At 44.8% G+C, this 19,620-nt stretch overlaps 1 protein-coding gene across 1 annotated transcript in view; it reads right to left on the bottom strand.

Moving 5' to 3' along the window:
- LOC124802575 (histone acetyltransferase KAT7) overlaps positions 1–19,620 on the bottom strand; it is a 579,753-nt gene that overhangs the window by 178,527 nt on the left and 381,606 nt on the right. Inside the window, exon 8 of the mRNA XM_047263447.1 lies at positions 9,731–9,824. Coding sequence (XP_047119403.1) covers positions 9,731–9,824 — 94 coding nt within the window. The remainder of the gene's footprint in view (positions 1–9,730; positions 9,825–19,620) is intronic.

The raw sequence follows: 19,620 nt of genomic DNA on the forward strand, positions 1-19,620 counted from the left end.
GGTCTTACTAAGCAGATTCAAAAGCGATCAGAAATATCAATATGGTAAAATGCAGTACTTTGTTATACTGTATTTTGAATTTTAGGCTTGTGTATGTTGGTGTAAGTTTCGTAAAAAAAATCACGATTTTCAGTTAGCAATACACCCTGAGGAAGGAGCCTTGAAACAGTTGCCGAAACGTCGGAATTTTGCAGATGACAATACAGCCTCAAACCCAGAAGAATTTTATTGACTGTGCCAACGATCGCGGAAGCCTATGTTTACAAATCCCGATTTTGTTCAGAGAAACCTGACAACCCTGCTGCAAATGTTATTTTTAGTGACAACACTCCCAACTTACATATATAAGTAAATAATTTCATATTAGCTAATCGACAAAACTCCAGATGCGTTGGTGAGTGGCCACTGTCTGACTGCCACACAAAGGACTCAGGTTCAGTTCCCGACTCTGCCAGGAGTATTTGCCCTGTGGGAGGTCTAGAACGGGTTGCACTAGCCTTGTGATGCCAGATGCGGTGCTATTTCAGTCAGAAGTAGCGTCTCCGAGGTGGGGAAGGCTACAGTTATGAAGAAGATACTAAGTGTGACTGCGGAGCATCATATGCTTCAATGTCGACGGCATCCAGCCTCTTGCACAAAAGATGAACATCAAGGAACAGAAAATGCACTGGAAGTCGCCAAGTTTTGGGCAAGGATAATACCGGGTGTTCAAAAAGTCAGTATAAATTTGAAGACTTAATAAATCACGGAATAATGTAGATAGAGAGGTACAAATTGACACACATACTTGGAATGACATGGGGTTTTATTAGAACCAAAAAAATACAAAAGTTCAAAAATTGTCCGACAGATGGCGCTTCATCTAATCAGAATAGCAATAATTAGCATAACAAAGTAAGACAAAGCAAAGATGATGTTCTTTACAGGAAATGCTCAATATGTCCACAATCTTTGCTCAATAATAGCTGTAGTCTAGGAATAATGTTGTGAACAGCACTGTAAAGCATGTCCGGAGTTAGAGTGAGGCATTGGCTTCGGATGTTGTCTTTCAGCATGCCTAGAGATGTCAGTCCATCACGATACACTTGCGACTTCAGGTAACCGCAAAGACAATAATCGCACGGACTGAGGTCTGGGAACCTGGGAGGCCAAGCATGACGAATGTGGCGGCTGAGCACACGATCATTACCAAACGACGCGCGCAAGAGATCTTTCACGCTTCTAGCAATACTTTTTTTTTTGGTTCTAATAAGACCCCATGTCATTCCAAGCATGTGTGTCAATATTTACCTCTCTATCTACACTATTCCGTGGTTTATTAAGTTTTCAAATTTATACTGAATTTTTATCACCCTGTACATTCACAACTGTATATAATATGTATGTTTCTGATGTGAGAATAAATAACAGAAACAGTCTTCTTTGGAAGAGGTCAACATGGAATTGGATCTGGCTGGTAATAAACGCCTCACGTGTACGAGGTGCATTCAAGTTCTAAGGCCTCCAATTTTTTTTTCTCCGGACTGGAGAGAGATAGAAACATGCGCATTGTTTTAAAATGAGGCCGCGTTCATTGTCAATACGTCCCAGAGATGGCAGCACCGTACGGCAGATGGAATTTTACCGCCAGCGGCGAGAATGAGAACTGTTTTAAATACTTAAAATGGCGACGTTTTCCTTACTTGAACAGCGTGCAATCATTCGTTTTCTGAATTTGCATGGTGTGAAACCAATTGAAATTCATAGACAGTTGAATGAGACATGTGGTGATGGAGTTATGGATGTGCCGAAAGTGCGTTCGTGGGTGCGACAGTTTAATGAAGGCAGAACATCGTGTGACAACAAACCGAAACAACCTCTGGCTCGCACAAGCCGGTCTGACGACACGATCGAGAAAGTGGAGAGAATTGTTTTGGGGGATCGCCGAATGACTGTTGAACAGATCGCCTCCAGAGTTGGCATTTCTGTGGGTTCTGTGCACACAATCCTGCATGACGACCTGAAAATGCGAAAAGTGTCATCCAGGTGGGTGCCACGAATGCTGACGGACGACCACAGGGCTGGCCGTGTGGCATGTTGCCAAGCAATGTTGACGCGCAACGACAGCATGAATGGGACTTTCTTTTCGTCGGTTGTGACAATGGATGAGACGTGGATGCCATTTTTCAATCCAGAAACAAAGCGCCAGTCAGCTCAATGGAAGCACACAGATTCACCGCCATCAAAAAAATTTCGGGTAACCGCCAGTGCTGAAAAAATGATGGTGTCCATGTTCTGGGACAGCGAGGGCGTAATCCTTACCCATTGCGTTCCAAAGGGCATTACGGTAACAGGTGCATCCTACGAAAATGTTTTGAAGAACAAATTCCTTCCTGCACTGCAACAAAAACGTCCGGGAAGGGCTGCGCGTGTGCAGTTTCACCAAGACAACGCACCCGCGCATCGAGCTAACGTTACGCAACAGTTTCTTTGTGATAACAACTTTGAAGTCATTCGTCATGCTCCCTACTCACCTGACCTGGCTCCTAGCGACTTTTGGCTTTTTCCAACAATGAAAGACACTCTCCGTGGCCGTAAATTCACCAGCCGTGCCGCTACTGCCTCAGCGATTTTCCAGTGGTCAAAACAGACTCCTAAAGAAGCCTTCGCCGCTGCCATGGAATCATGGCGTCAGCGTTGTGAAAAATGTGTACGTCTGCAGGGCGATTACGTCGAGAAGTAACGCCAGTTTCATCGATTTCGGGTGAGTAGTTAATTAGAAAAAAAAATCGGAGGCCTTAGAACTTGAATGCACCTCGTACATAGCTGGTGAAAAGGAGTATTGAGATGGCACGGATGCTGGTGCGGGCGGCCGCGCTGCCTAGGCGTGTGGGTGGCGGTACCAGCTACGGGCGAGCAGGCCATGAGTCACGGCCCCGGAAGCTGGGAGTGCTGCGGAATGCGGCCACGCTCGCAGGGACAGCCAGGCTAGAGGCTAGTTACCATGCGCCGCCGCACTAGCCGCCTAGCCGCCTCTCCAGGCGGCGGGCTCCTCATCCTGAGCGGACAGCGGAACGGCCGCACTGTCCCAGTCGTGCACGTCGAGAAAAAGGCATTCACTGGTGCGATACTGGGAAACTGAAGAAACTACATACAACACTTGTACGGGCCACATTTCCGTAACTGCACAAAAAATGAAGGAAGGAATACGAAATACCAGTGCTCGTGTTAGTAAGTACGGTGGAATGTTCCTTCGCACATTCGTCCGTGGCAACGTAGCGACTGCCGCGTTCAAGAAAAACACGAAATGTATTCACAGTTACGACATGAACCACCATCGGCCATATTTGGAATGGCGACAGTGAAGACTGTGCCGGACGGATTCGAATCGCTTAATGCGCGCCGTCGACTTAATCGCTTCGGCTATCCGTGCACGAATGTGTCAGCCATGTGTCTACAACGTGTAGTCGTAGATCGGTTATGTATATTCCCGTAAACGGGAGACATTTTACTTGGAATTTGATTGCCCGTGTCGGCGGGGAACACTGCACAGTACTTCCAAACAATACAGGCACTGCAATATCGCATTTATCAGCGCGACACCGGGCAAATGACTTTCAATTATTTAAAATTGTCTCCCCTGTACGGCAATATACAGAGTGATCAAAAAGTCAGTATAAATTTGTAAACTTAATAAACCACGGAATAATGTAGATAGAGAGGTAAAAATTGACACACATGCTTGGAATGACATGGGGTTATATTAGAGAAAAAAAGTATTGCTAGACGCGTGAAAGACCTCTTGCGCTCGTCGTTTGGTGATGATCGTGTGCTCAACCGCCACTTTCGTCATGCTTGGCCTCCCAGGTCCCCACACCTCAGTCCGCGCGATTATTGGCTTTGGGGTTACCTGAAGTCTCAAGTGTATCGTGATCGACCGACATCTCTAGGGATGCTGAAAGACAGCACCCGACGCCAATGCCTCACCATAACTCCGGACATGCTTTACAGTGCTGTTCAGAACATTATTCCTGGACAACTATTGTTGAGGAATGATTGTGGACATATTGAGCATTTCCTGTAAAGAACATCATCTTTGCTCTCTCTTACTTTTTTATGCTAATTATTGCTATTCTGATTAGATGAAGCGCCATATGTCGGACATTTTTTGAACGTTTGTATTGTTTCGGTTCTAATAAAACCCCATGTCATTCCAAGCATGTGTGTCAATTTGTACCTCTCTATCTACATTATTCCGTGATTTATTCAGTTTTCAAATCTATACTGACTTTTTCGTCACCCGGTACATAATGGATGCATGAGTAGACAGACGGATGACGTAACGGTAAGGTGACCGAGTGTCAGTCCGGCACAAATTTTCACTGCCGTCATTCAATTATGCAGCTGATGGAAGCTCATATTTGCAACTGCAGATAATTTCATGCCTTTCATTTCTCGTCACCACTCCCCGATCACCGTATCAGGTATAGAGTTGAAGAGCGAAGGGGGTAGAGTACGTTTCCTGTCTCATTCCGATTTTAATCTTGAAGGCCTCTGAAAGATAAAGGTCAATAATTATAACAATAAATTAAAAGAAGGAGTTGCACTGACAGCCACGGAAGATCAGGAAACGGAAGGTGGGTCAAACGGGTCCAAAGGCTACAAAAACGTGGTGCATATTTATATCGTGTCGTGTGAAAGAAAAAGTCACACACTATAAGAGGGACACACACACACACACACACACACACACACGAGAGAGAGAGAGAGAGAGAGAGAGAGAGAGAGAGAGAGAGCGATGAAGACGGGAGAGAGATAGGGTCGGGAGGGGGGGACAAGACGATAGCGGGAGGGGGGAGACGGAAAAAGGGTGGGGACTGCCTGAGTAAGGGCGCCAGTACGTGCGTGTGTGTGGGGGGGGGGGGGTGCGGGGGGCGGGGGGGGGGGGGTAAGGGGCAGGGTTAGAGATTCCAGTCTCGTGCCCCTCCGGGTCTTCCTACACGACCAGAAACACACTCTAGCGCGCGCGTCCGCACGCGGGGCTCTTCCAAATAAACAAATGTGAATGGTAACGAGGGGGCGACGGAAGTGGCCTGCCGCGCACTTGGACGTGTGTGGCGTACCTTGTTTAGGAGCGGCGCCACGCACCATCGGCCGGCGCGGCCAGAATGGGTTCCCTCCCCTCCCCTGGCGCGCGCGCACGCAGCACTCGGCAGCGCCTGTCGCGGCCAGAAGCCGCCCGAGATCAAAGCGACGTCGCCGCCCGCCTCCCCGCCCGGCCGCGGCTAATGGCCCCGCAAATACAGCCAGCCCACACTGGGCCTCCTCTCTCCACCCTTCTCATTGTCAGCTCCGGCAAGGCGCAGATACGCCCAGCCTATAGTTTCCGGAAGGCCAGTTCCAAAGGAAACTGATTAGGATACGTTTACTGCGCGCAACCCAGGAGAATCTGAGCGGCAGGAATGCTCCTGCGACCTATGACATACACTAGAAACTATACACTTGCCTGACAAAAAACATGAAGCACTCACAAGACGCAGTCGGATGACAAACTTAACTTCAACACGTACACAACACCGGCAGGTATCTATATGATAACAATTGCAGTTAGTAATCGTGGTCATACTGACCAACACAGGTGAATTTTAAATTAATGAAAACTGCCTCTTCTGTATTATTACACACTAGCTGATTACCCAGTTTTGCCCATGTATGTATGTGTGTACATGGCTCTAATCTTCTATTAGTTCATCTCCTCCTTTACCCCCTCTCTGTCCATCTCCTCCACTCGTCTCTGTCCATCTCCTCCACTCGTCTCCCTGTCCATCTCCTCCACTCGTCTCCCTGTCCATCTCCATTTCCTCCACGCCCATCTCTGACCATCTCCTCCCCCTTTCTTTGTCAATTTCCTTCTCCTCTCTCTGTTCATCTCCTACTCCCCCCTTCTTTCGCTCTCTTCTTCCCCCTGACACTATCCATCCCCTCCTCTTTCCTCCACCTGTCAATCTCCTTATCTTCCCACCTGTGCCCATCTCCTAATTCCCCCTCTCTGTGTCCATCTCCTCCTTCCTGCTTCTCTCTCCACGTTACCACCTATGCCCCAATAGGAGCTGGTCGTTCTTACTGTGGTGTCACCGCCAAAGACCACACTTGCTAGGTGGTAGCCTTTAAATCGGCCGCGGTCCATTAGTATACATCGGACCCGCGTGTCGCCACTATCAGTGATTGCAGACCGAGCGCCGCCACACGGCAGGTCTAGAGAGACTTCCTAGCACTCGCCCCAGTTCTACAGCCGACTTTGCTAGCGATGGTTCACTGACAAGTTACGCTCTCATTTGCCGAGACGATAGTTAGCATAGCCTTCAGCTACGTCTTTTGCTACGACCTAGCAAGGCGCCATTATCATTTGCTATTTATCTTGTGAAGCATGTACCGTCAGACCGATGTTTACCAAGTATGGATTAAAGTTAAGTATTCCAGAAGCTACGTACTTTTTTACTAGACTCAACTCCTTTAACTGTTCCAGACCTCACGCCAGCCTGCGTGAGCTTAAACGCGTGCCTTTCGGCTACCTCCTAGTGGCTTGGCTGTCTTGCCAAGTCACAACACTTACTCCCACAGTATTTCTTTCCAGACTATAAATAATGTTCCTTGAAATAGATTCCCGGGTTTAGATAGTGCATTTTACCTGTGGCTTTACCTGCCTACACACATGGATATATGTTTTACACGTATCTGTACTCATATTTTGCCGTACCTCTGGTGAATTTTACCCCTGCAGTTTCATTTTCACACATTTCACACTCTCCTGGTTACTAGGCAGATGCGCTGACCAATACGCCGTCTGGGCACAGAGGTCACCCCTCCCTCACGGACTACACTAGCATCCCTCCCATCACACGCAACTTCTCAGCTTAAACCAAACACTACTGATGTAGTGCCCCTGCACATTAGCCTCATTACTCGCGACATCTCGTCGATTCTCGTAATTATGGTGATGGCAGCCATTGAATCCTTCAGTGCAGATGTGCACTACGCTCGATCTCGTACGGGAATCGGAGAGATGCAGTGCGTACCGAGGCTGATGAGCACGGGCACTGCATCAGTAGTGTTTGGTTGAAGCTGAGAAGTTGCGTCTGATGGGAGGGATGCTAGTGTAGTCCGTGAGGTTGGGGTCACTACTGTGACCAGATGGTGAAGTGGTCAGCGCGCCAGCCTAATAACCCGGAGACACGGGTTCTAATCCCGATCCGGCACAAATTTCTAACTCGACACATTAATATAAATCAATGGTCACTGGCAGCTAATGAGTTCAATTTCTTTGTGTCCTGATTCATAGCGGGTGCAGGAATAAAACTGTGTCTGTTTTTTTCGGTCATGTCCAAAAGAACACACACCACATGAATATCTACAAAAGTAATGCAAGGGTAATGCGCAATAACCGAAACTTGAAGGGTTGCCAGAAGAATAGAAAAAACATGTTAGTATGAATATTAGTCTTAGGTAGAGACGTAGAGTGCAAGGCGTCTTCACCCGTCCAACAAGCGGTCCTACGCACTGAGAAACCGATTGGGTCGTAAGAAACGACGTATCACGTCCCATCTGTAACGAAGCAGTCCTATATGCCACATATACATGCCTTCAAACGTAAAACAAGGCAAAGTTCAACCGAACAGCGAAATTCCAGAACGATCAGCCTCGGATGACCAACAGCACACAGCAAATCGTATGTACGTGATCATAATCTTCAATTAAGCCTGTACACTATTAAGGACTTAACAAAGCTTGCCTGTATATGCCTCTGGACTAGGGTTATTGGTTTCCGTCGTACCTCTCTCCACCTGTACGTCACTTTCATTGTGACGAGTACTTGAATCTACGGGTTCGATTAGACAACAAAATCTGACACTTCCATGTTCTTGGTCTGTAATGCCGTAAGTTACTATATATACCCGAATCTTAAAAGTTACAGGCCGGAGTAACTGTTTGTTCTGGTAATTAACTGGATGTTCTAGTAAGGCGCATCTATATTTTTATAAACTAGTGGCTGTGCTCTTCTTGCAAATACGCGAAGAAGCAATAAAATGAAGGTCAGCAAGTCAACCCAGAATTGCATTTCCCTACCATCAGCATCTTTGCCTCCTTACCGTAACAGCCGAGTCATTCTGTACTGTTTCCAACCAGAAACACCTGAAAACTGTCAGCTTCATCCCGTCGCCTTTACACTCCTGTACGCAGCCGCTTGTGTATCAAGAAACGGATGATCTAAAATCCTGCATCACTTTTCATCTGAGCGTGAGCTTCTGACACAGTATGTTGCGATAGATGTCGGGTAACGACAAATGGAATACACTCAAATGGTATCAGGTGATGCTCAGGAAATTAGATCAAGAAATGAGACAGTAATAATAGTAAATGATTTTAAAATAATTGAAAAGCCACGATCGTTTCAATCGTTTATTAGATGACCGGTTTCAGCACTCTCAAGGTGCCGTCATCAGATCTGTGAAGGTATAACATAACAGGTTTGAGGGAGGGCTTACATGAGTTAACTATATACATTACAATTATTACAGAACCACATACCTGAAACGTGGATTAACATTTATAAAACCATATGGACGTCATGGCATATGAGGCAGACCATCAGATAAAATCATTGTCACAACCAATAAAAAATAATACAAAACGGCTCTCATGGTCGTTCTTTCCGTAAAATATAAAACTGAAATCACCAGATGAAACTACCACTGCTCGCCTAACACCGGTCGGCATCATCACTGCCCTATTCCTGTTTTATGGGAAGAACGACCATGAGAGCAGTTTTTTATTATTTTTTATTGGTTGCGACAATGATTTTATCTGATGGTCTGCCTCATATGCCATGACGTCCATATGGTTTTATAAATGTTAATCCACGTTTCAGGTATGTGGTTCAGTAATAATTGTAATGTGTATAGTTAACTCATGCAAGCCCTCCCTCAAACCTGTTGTGTTATACCTTCACAGATCTGATGATGGCACCTTCAGAGTGCTGAAACCATCATCTAATAAACGATTGAAGCGATCGTGGCTTTTCAATTATTTTAAAAACAGAGTGTTCGCCCCACGACACGCCATGTGTTCACTGCAAAATAGTAAATAAGTTTTGCTATTTGAGTAGCAAATCAGTGACCATTTCCGAAGTAGAGGAGACTAATAATACGGAGACTGGGAATGGCACGGAAGCTATCATGAACGGGAGAAATTTGTTAGAAAACAGAAAGAATCTTTTCGAAGCACCCATAACATTGCGACGTCGTCAAATGTCGCCCTTATCTCTGTCTCACGCCACGCGCTCTACACTGGAAACTCGCAGCGCGGGGGACGCTCCATATCGTACCCTGCATTCTATCCCCGGTAACTTCACAACTCCAAATTATGTATTCCAGAGAACGATAAAGACGGATATCCAAAGCGTGCTACCGCCGCAGTCTAAGTATGTCGATGTCCTCTTTCTGCACAATCTATGGATATGTATACATACAACTGATCGGCTCCTTTCGAGCTGACACGTGACCGCCACGAGAACAGTTTATTTCGCCTCAAGGTAAATGTATCTTGTCAGGGTTTCCGGCGAGGCACGCCATCCCGCCCCTCAGAAGCAGACCTTGCATTATTTTTCAGAGGGCGGATTTGAGCAGCGGGTCAATACCTGTTAATATACGATCAAAGGGCAGACAGCACAGTAATCTGGCGGTAAGGTACTCACTGAAGTCGATCAGCAGGCGGCCATAGCCTTGTCGTTGGTACGGCGGCAGCGTCAGGATGCAGGACACGTTGTAATTCAGGAACGAATTCTTCTCCTGCAACAACGAGGAAAGAAAGGGGCTGTTATAGTGCCTCATATGTGTCATTAGCACACAGGAAAACAATTTCAATTTCTTTCCTTGTGAATAACAGTAAACATGTGAAACTACTCCCGCATCGGATGGAAAACCAATGAAACGTCCCTTGTAAAAAAAAGTTTTATTTTTCATTTTCTTAAATTCTTAGGGTGAAATAATTAATCTGCAAGCGAATCAGTCACGAAATGTATCTATAACGCCAAGGACTAGGGAAAGAAAATTTGTTGTAATTCACGAACAGTGAAATAAAACAGCCATTTTTGGTTCAAATGGCTCTGAGCACTATGGGACTTAACACCTGTGGTCATCAGTCCCCTAGAACTTAGAACTACTTAAACCTAACTAACGTAAGGACATCACACACATCCATGCCCGAGGCAGGATTCGAACCTGCGACCGTAGCAGTCGCGCGGTTCAGCCATTTTTGTTTTACATTTCTGTTTTGAAAGTTCTGTAATTCCAATGGTATCTAATAAGTGATTTCGTGTAATATATTAACTCTCATAAAATTTATGATTCCATTTTTGTACTAGTAGGTCAAGCTTGTCAAATATATGTTCGCAATATTTTGCGTTTACAAATAAAGCCATAATTAATAAAATTTGGGTTAGCATTGTTATCTTTCAGTATTTTATATAATATGATGTATACCCTACGTTAAAGTCTTTTTTTCTATTGTATACGGCAGTGTCAGCATAAAAAAGCAAGGTTTTGTGGATAGTTACTCATAAAATTGTTAAACTTTTAATTGTTAGTTTAATAAATTTGTACTGTAGCTTTGTTAGGCTGGTTCAAATGGCTCTGACCACTATGCGACTTAACTTCTGAGGTCATCAGTCGCCTAGAACTTGGAACTAATTAAACCTAAGGACATCACACACATCCATGCCCGAGGCAGGATTCGAACCTGCGACCGTAGCGGTCGCTCGGCTCCAAACTGTAGCGCCTAGCTTTGTTGACTTGATTGTTAAGAAACACATAAATAGTAGGAGCACAAGGCTGAAGAGGGGTCAGTTGGACACAGTTTTGAGACGCAACCACTGTATTGTACGTCTGTGCAATAACCTAATTGTTGTGATACAGTATTGTGACTATGTAGCCTGTTATGTGGAGTGGGCTCCCACTAAGAAGTGGTGCAGTTTGTTATAAATAACCCAATTTAAAACGATTTGGTACCTGGATTATTTCATAGAATTCACACAACTTGATCCAGTTAGCAGATGAAATGGATCGAGGCAACGATTATTTCAGCAATAACAACAGCAGCGGCGGCAGGAAGCAGATTACTTCGAGTTACACCGAACTAAGATACGAATAAGAAATCAACTGAACTATATATACGTGTCACTGCAGGACTAATTACTAAAGTGTAATGTTTTGGAAACTGTTCTAGCTGTAAACATTTACATTTGTCTCAAAGTAAGTCTTTGAGTGGTGGAGGCCAATGTGATCAGTAAGAAACACCCCCATGATCACACGTTTCTTGAATGTCTATGGAACACAGGAATAATTTTTCCGGTTTTAGTGGTTAAATCAAATAATCTCTTTTCGATGTTAAAAATTTCGCCCCAGCAAAATTTCACTGCCTCCCCACGTAACGTAACAAAGAAGTTTCGTTACAACAGTGTATACGAGAAATGTTAAAGGAAATCTGTAAACTTGATTCAATTTTTTGTAAAACAGATTCGGAAGCGTAGCGTCCCTCTTCCTGTAGGTAACTTCACAAGTTGCTTATGAACCTACATGGAAGTTACGTGTGATTGGGCTCTAAAATTTATCTATTTAACTTACTGAACAGTAAATCCGTCTGCGTCACTGCAGAAATCTTTTTAGTTTATCCACCTTCAGCAACAGTATTTCTATTTGTACTCATCTGGGTCTTGGTCTCATAGTGTAATGTATGATGTCCTTGTATTTCAATTTGTTGAAATATCAGCAACCAGTTGTAGAAAAGAATTTTTACTCCGTTACCGCTTTCAGACACTTGGTGGCTTTCTTCAGAAGGTTACAATTGTGGCATTATTTGCGAGAGTCAGAAATGAAGACAAGCATGCAGCGTATTGCTGGATCATAGTGACTGATCCACACGACCACTGCAATCTGCTGCATGCATCTGCTTATTTTTGACTTTCGCAAATAATGCGATAATTATGGCCTTCTCATTCTTCCCGCACAAGATAGTGACTCGAATGGGATGAAGCCCTTATCCTTGGGAAAATGGGAAGTATTCCCTGCCGCTCAGTCCATAGTGTTTAACAGAGCATGGATGTAGCTGTAGATACAGGGTGTCCAGGAAAGAAGTCCCTGATTTGAAAGTTAAAAAGCTCGAAAACAGCGATCGATAGACGAGGACAACAAACAGTATGTTTACTGTGAACCGTTAAGAATTTTATACGGAAGTTAAGCAGAAGTTTCGAAATAATTCGAAAAACTGCTAACAGCAGTAATCGCAACACGTAGTGCCTTTAAATAATGCGCCACAGCTCAATAGTTCCACTGCTGAAACGCCGAAAGAGGTTAGCATACCGAAGGAAAAGGTTGAAATCACGTATCCCATCGAGCAACGTGTTCCTCTGATACTCGAATACCACAGGTTAGACTACAGGCCCAAGGCAATAAGGTGTTGTTCACAAACACAATGTAATGTTTCAAAAGTACTCAATGCGAAAACCACTCGCAAGCTCTTCGCCAAATTTCAACGGACAGGCAACGGTGCTTATGATATAGGGCGGAATGTTGGCCCCAGGCAAACTTCAGTTACTCCTGAAAATGTCGCCACGGTTGCTGGAATTATTCACCAAAATCCAGGTAAATCCGTCAAAAAAATTACAGCAGAGACAGGTTAGAAGCGTTCCAGCACGCAGAGCATACCGAGACAAAGCCTACACATGTTTCCGTTCAAAATCCAAAGCCACCAGACCATACCTATACGAGCTGTGCAACAAACGGTTGACTTTCCGAACGAGATTCTCACAATGACTGATAACGAAGAGTTTGATTTTGGCTGCAACTGATTCACAGATGAAGCACACTTCCATCTGAATGGGGTTGTGAATAAACAAATTGCCAATTTTAGGGTTCCGAAAATCTCCAACTGCGTGAAGCGAGACCACTGCCTTCTCCCAAAGGTACTGTTTGGGCTGTGGTATGTAGCAGAGTTCACGTAGATGGCGCCATGTAACCAACCGATGTGTTGAATCCTGCCTCGGGAGTGGATGTGTGTGATGTCCTTAGGTTAGTTAGGTTTAAGTAGTTTCTTAGTTCTAGGGGACTGACGACCTCAGAAGTTAAGTCCCATAGTGCTCAGAGCCAATTGAACCATTTGTTCTCCACACAGCCCGCCTTCCGCAAACATTATTATTCAATTAACTGTGAATGAAGCCCGACCGACAGACATTACATGCATTGATCAAAAATGATAGTGGTATGTCATATACAAACCATATGAGTTAAGCAATTAATTGCAACTTTTTTATGACATCATCTAACTATGTACCTGTTGTATTCTTAGCACTGAGAATGGCTAGTTTCTAGCTGAAATCTGGATCTGCCAATACAATTTCTCAATGGAGGGTAACCTGATGAGAGAGACATTATTGCCCTTTCTTCAACCGAGAAAAAATCACGAGTGAACGTTACGTTGCAGTTTTGGATCCAATCGTTGCCACACAGCTAGCGTTGGAGGATCGACCAGACACCGAGTGGTTCATGCAAGATGGGGCCAGACCACATCGCACCGAACAGGTGTTTCGCTTTCTTGATGAATACCTCGGGAACGGAGTCATTGAGTATTTCGAAAACATTGTGATGAGACTGCAAAGACTGCTTACACAGGACGAGTTTAATGATGCACGCTGACACTGCACGAGTTGCACAGTGTACAGCGCCAACTGTTAGTAATTTTCGAACCATTTCGGAACTTCGGCACAATTCTTTCGGCTTTCACAATACACCTACCTTTTGTCGCAGTCATCTGTCAGTCTTTTCGAAATATTTAATTTTCACACAAGGGACTCCGTCGCTGGACACCATGCAGTGTACACCAATTGATGGACTCTATAGAGTTCCGGATCACAGACATCGCGTCAGTCCAGACTGAATCCTAAACTCATCCATGGAGTGGGCGCTATTTTGAAACGTCTTGGCAGGCTGGATGAGGATGCTGGATCGGGACTCAAAACCGGAACCTCCGCTTTGGAGGACAATGCTCCACAGATTGAGTTACCCAGAAAGTCTCTCGAAACGCCCTCAAAGCTTTATTTCGACAGCTATATCTCCCCTAGTTTCCAGATTCAAAAAGCGAGCTTCTGTACTCAAGTCCTGGTGAGCCCAAAGATTAATCTTCCAGGAAGTATTCAAACATGCAAATCATCGTATTCCAAGAACTTGTTATGAGTTGAGTGACCACTTTTTTTTCGTTTTACCTCGGTGTCGGACCTGTATAGAGTAGAGTATGCGATGGTGTCTGTCAATACAGAGTCTGGCTTTGAAAAATACTCTGTGGACGGACGACGCTTCCCTATCCGCCATTCTAATAATTACGAAGTACATTCACAACAAATATAGGCATGTATAAGCTGATCAAGGCTAACAGCGTTTCATAAATTTTCATTCACTGAATGTTAAAGGTAGAATGAAACTGCTACAATATCGGTGCAGACATGGCTTCCCCCGTGCTTAAGATGGACTAAATGGGCGTATATTGGAAGGTAACGGTTTTTTGGTCATAAAATGCGCACAAAACGTTTTACAGGGTTTTTTAACTGAGTACTGACATGGATGACAGAATAAGAATTGCATCACGGAAATAATCAGCGTTGGCTGTCTTCAGAGAACAGTAGTGCTGCCCTATCTACGAAATTTACATATTCATTTTATTTCGACTGGGTTCGGGCATTGGCCCATATAACCAATTATAAGATTCAGAGACAATAAGAAAAATAAAATTGTGGTTTCTTTATGCTTGGAGAACTATGGAATGTAAGTGCGAATCCAAGGAGCACGAATGGAGAAACCTGAACCTATCTTTGTTTTCTTTGTACGCACGGCGCTTAACTTCGTAGAAGCAGCACAATGAGTGGACTGTGTCTGTTCAACCTATGACCTGTGGACTATGAACGTATCGGATGTGTGCCCAGTACTCAACGCAACACAAACCATCCTTTGGCCTATTTACTATGTGGCCGTCACACAAGTATAATCTTCCAAGTCGCTTTCATCAGAGGAACTCTCTTATACATAAATGAGAGAGAGAGAGAGAGAGAGAGAGAGAGAGAGAGAGAGAGAGAGAGAGAGAGGGGGGGGGGGGGACCATGCCAGACACCATAATTTCTATCCAACTCCTTGCTTCAATTGACAGCACGGTCTTCCTACTAAGCCAACTGCCAACTCAATGGAAGCTATCCATCCACCCATTCTATAGGATGTACTTGGTGGTTCTTCTTACAGAAAGGGCGTTAAAGACGATGTAGTACAGGATCGCCTTACAATGGGTTCAAATTTGTTTCGCCTGTTTGTCAAAGGACTCTTCTTCTCATATTACGAAATACCGAGCGAAGCGAAGTAATTCTCATCCTATTCGTCCTTCCTCGAGAACCGGGGGTTACAAAGGACATCTGAGGTGGCACGTGTACAAGTAAATAAAACACGTACTGATACAAATAAAGTTATTCTCTTATGCGTTTTGGACTAACTCACCATACTCCATGTTCAGTTTATTACGCTTTTGCAGAAGTGGTTTGTATTATTTGTGATATAAAAATTTGATAAATATTTTAAATGTCATTCTTCTTTTACACATCAAGTATTTTTATCAGAACGGCCCTAATTTAATTTCACACTATTTGCTACAAATAGGTAGACCCACATCTGTGAATATGAGTGACTGTAAAAAAGTGCTTCCACGAATCTTTATTATTTGTGTGTGAAACGTTTCTACCATACATAGTAGTTGATCAGCACGACGCAAAATCCGTTCATGTATTGTCAGCACTGAGCAAGATGGTGAAGCCTGGAAACCCTTACTCTATAAGTTAACCGCCAGTTACAATGTTCGATAGCCTACGAAACCAAAAGGACACGTAGGTATTCGATTATAATTGAGGATGTTTTCAAAGTGAATGGATTTCGCTTCATAGACGAAAGTATGCAAGTTTAACACATGACCTAAGTTTACCCCAAGTCGTATCGTACGATTATTATGACGGTGTATGTGTCGTGGCTTGGTCATTATCAGCCATTTATGCGCACGCTGCTTCCACGATGAAATAAATCTCCACTCACCTTAAGGAGGCGGCATGCGGCTGTTACTCACTATGTAGGTTGCAACATTTACAGGGAAAGCAGTCTGCAGCGACGCACGATTGCCGCTCGCCTCGTGCAGTGTCACCACCAGACGCCCTCATTTTTGGAAAGAAAGGTGGGAATGGACCTCCGGCAAGCCGGAAGTAGCGCGGTATGTGGCACACTTCGGGCTCAGAGGGGATCCCTTTTAGCACCAGACAAGCCACACATATTTCCGGAGCAGAAGTTCAAACACAGGTACTGTTCTGAAGGTCACAACTGTGACGGCTCAAGTGCTGGCTTTGAAACATGTGTGAAATGTACGGGATCTGAAGCGCAGTTACAGCATCGAAATAGCTGTGATGAACTCATATTAGGCGTTGCCACAGTGAACTTCCGGTCGGAGGACACTGTGCATGACACGCAATCCTAAGTATGTCTTTGTGTACAAAAAAAAAAAAGAGGGGGAGTGAGGGGGAGGGGGGAGGGGGAGTGAGGGGGAGGGGGGAGGGGGAGTGAGGGAGGGGGGGAGGGAGGGAGGGAGAGAGAGAGAGAGAGAGAGAGAGAGAGAGAGAGAGAGAGAGAGAGAGAGAGAGACTATGTATCTAGATGTACTGCGTGTTAAAAATCTCGCCATATGAGGATACGTCCACCACTGTCGAACTTGATCGCTTTGGTGAGCCAGGCTTTGGTGGTCCAGGTGTTATAAATCCTTGAACACGGTAAACTCACTGGTCAACGTTACTCGACAATGGATTCCATCCTCATCTGCGTCTTTTCAGGGATACATTGGACGGTCCTGACTTCATTTTGTGGGTGGCAGTGAGTGACCGCATAACAGCGCAGGTGGAAGAACACTTGCAACGAGAGGATGTTCGGCGAATGGACCGGCCTACCTTAAGATCTATAAGCTCGTGTTCAGTAGAAGAGGCGTGTTTTACAGCAGCGAAGATGAGTTGCCATATCTCTTAAAGTATGCACTTTAGAATCCGTGTTACTAGACTTTCTTGGTTTGAGGGTTTCCCCTCTCATATCCTTGACCATCCATCCTCCTGGGACACCCTGTATTGGAGTGAAACGTGAACGACATAAGAACAGCACAGACGATAAGACAGCCGATACTTTTGAAATGTATTACAAACGTATGCTGAAAATTAAACGGATAAATACGAGTAAACAATGGAAAAGTTCTGAACATAACTGCGAACAATAGAACTGTAAGGCAAATTTTCCCTATCTATTGATACAGCGCATACTGAAATAATAGTTCATTTGAAAATGGGCGGAAGGTGGGGGGAGGGGGGATGAAGTAGTGGAAAAACGTAAAGCAAGGCCAGCAGGTTCAAATGCATGTCGGTTGCAGCAGTTACTCCGAGATGATGAGGCTTGCGCAGGATAGACAAGCGTAAGAAGATGCATCAAATCAGTCTTCGCTTTTGGTGACTAGAACAACAGCATACTTTTTTTCCATCTCAGCGTGCTCGGTTAGAATCCAACTAAACCTGCAAAATTTTAATTTTAGAGTTAGGACACACTATATTCGGTGCAGACGAGGAAATTTCAGTTTCAATTGAAGCTTTCAAGCGCTAGCACTGAACGATTAATTGTACAATACAGACACAGACCTAGTATAGCGGCAGTGTTTAGACAGGGTAGCGAGTTCTAAAGTTTACGGAAGGCACGGGCTGCCAGCAGGAAAAGCGAGGAAGGCACGCGATACGCGGCACAAGATGCGGGAGGCGAGCACTATCCGTGAACTTGGGATCTACCAACAGGCGCGCTGTTGACATTAAAAGTCTGGCGCTTATCGACACGAGTGCAAACACTCGAGCAGGCGGCGAGCATCGGGGCATCCGGGTGGCAACTGCTCCTGCCCGAAATACCCCGCCTGCCACAGGGCACGACCGCGTCCGGGGTGGCACCCCGCTGACACAGCGCAGGGCACTAAAGGGCGCCTTCATACCTACGCTCTGCGAGTCACTTTACGGTGTTTGGCGGAGGGTGCGTTCACCATCACCTCCACTTCTCCCTTTCCAGCAGTCGCGAAGGGTCCGCGGGAAGAGCCGTTGTTGGTAAGTCGCTCCCCCCCCCCCCCCCCCCCCCTTCCCCCACCATCGAGTGAGCTCGAATCTCTCCATTTTTCCCTTCATGGTGTTTCCGCGAAATACACTTAGGGAAAAAAAAGCCATTAGAGCTGGTTGACTTTTCTACAATGTACAGTCCCGGAATTTTAACAATAAATCGCACCGTGATTCACAACGCCTCTCTTGCAGCGTGTACCACTGTAGTTGGCTGAGCATCTCCTTCACGCTTTCCCGATTAGTAAATAAACCTATGACAAAACGCGTTGTTGTTCTTTGTACCTTCTCGATCTCTATCAGTCCTGCCTACTAGGAATGAAAGACTGACCAGCAATATTCAAGTACTAGATTATAATAAATGACTGAAGCGACTTTACAGGTTTGCTGTAGCTATATTACTTGACATATTGTCACGGGGCTTTGCACACACACATAAAAGCTCAAAACAAACGTTTAGGATTTCGTGCCGCAATCGGTAAAAACGGAATCCTTATAGGGTAACTCTGTCGTTCGTCCGTCCGTCTGTTAGAACATCTTTCTCTGCAACGGGTACGCATCGAAGTTGAAATTCATATATGATAGTAAGGTTTACAATTCCTTGCCGGTGTAATAAATGTAACCTTCTGAGTTGACGCAATCAAAACATACGGTCATCTATGTCACTTATTTTCATACGCGCAAACTCACTCATCAAAACTCGTAGGGTGCTTCCCGTTGACCTAGAATCATGAAATCTGGCGGGAAGCAACCAAAGTTCCACAGCACAAGAAAAGAACAAAAATTAAAATGATTCATTATATCACACATAAAATAATTCTTTTTTTTACTTGTTATCCGACTTTAAAGTTAAAATATTCTCGAAAGTCTTGGTATTCCCACGACCAATGTCTTGCCAGTGCCAATCTGATAATAGGCACAAAATCGTCGAGAGTCTCGATTCATAGAATGGATGCGCTGTCTTTATAATAAGTAATTTAGTTTGTACGGCACCCTCAAAGAGCAAGACCTACTCGCATCTAGCCAATTTTTAAACGTATTGCAACTGTTCGATATGTGATCCGCTAGTGATTCTGCACATATCGAGTCCATAATCACATTCTTACCGTGTTCGCCGCAGCATGCCCCTGTTCAAAAGCACTGTTGATGCGAGCTCGCAGGTGTGGCAGGTCTGTTGGTGGAGAAGGCGTAAACACTGAATCTTTCTCACTACCCCACATAAAACAATCGTATGGGGTTTGGTCGGCAGAGTGTGGAAGCCATGACATGAACGGCTGGTCATCAACTCCACCACGACCGATTCATCGGATTCTCAACTTCTTGTTTGAGAATTGACGAAAGGATGGAGCATTAACCTATTGGTAGATTAAGTCCACACTGTCAGTTTCCAGTTG

Source organism: Schistocerca piceifrons, chromosome 6 (assembly GCF_021461385.2).
Source record: "Schistocerca piceifrons isolate TAMUIC-IGC-003096 chromosome 6, iqSchPice1.1, whole genome shotgun sequence".
In the NCBI taxonomy this organism is placed as follows: Eukaryota; Metazoa; Arthropoda; class Insecta; order Orthoptera; family Acrididae; genus Schistocerca; species Schistocerca piceifrons.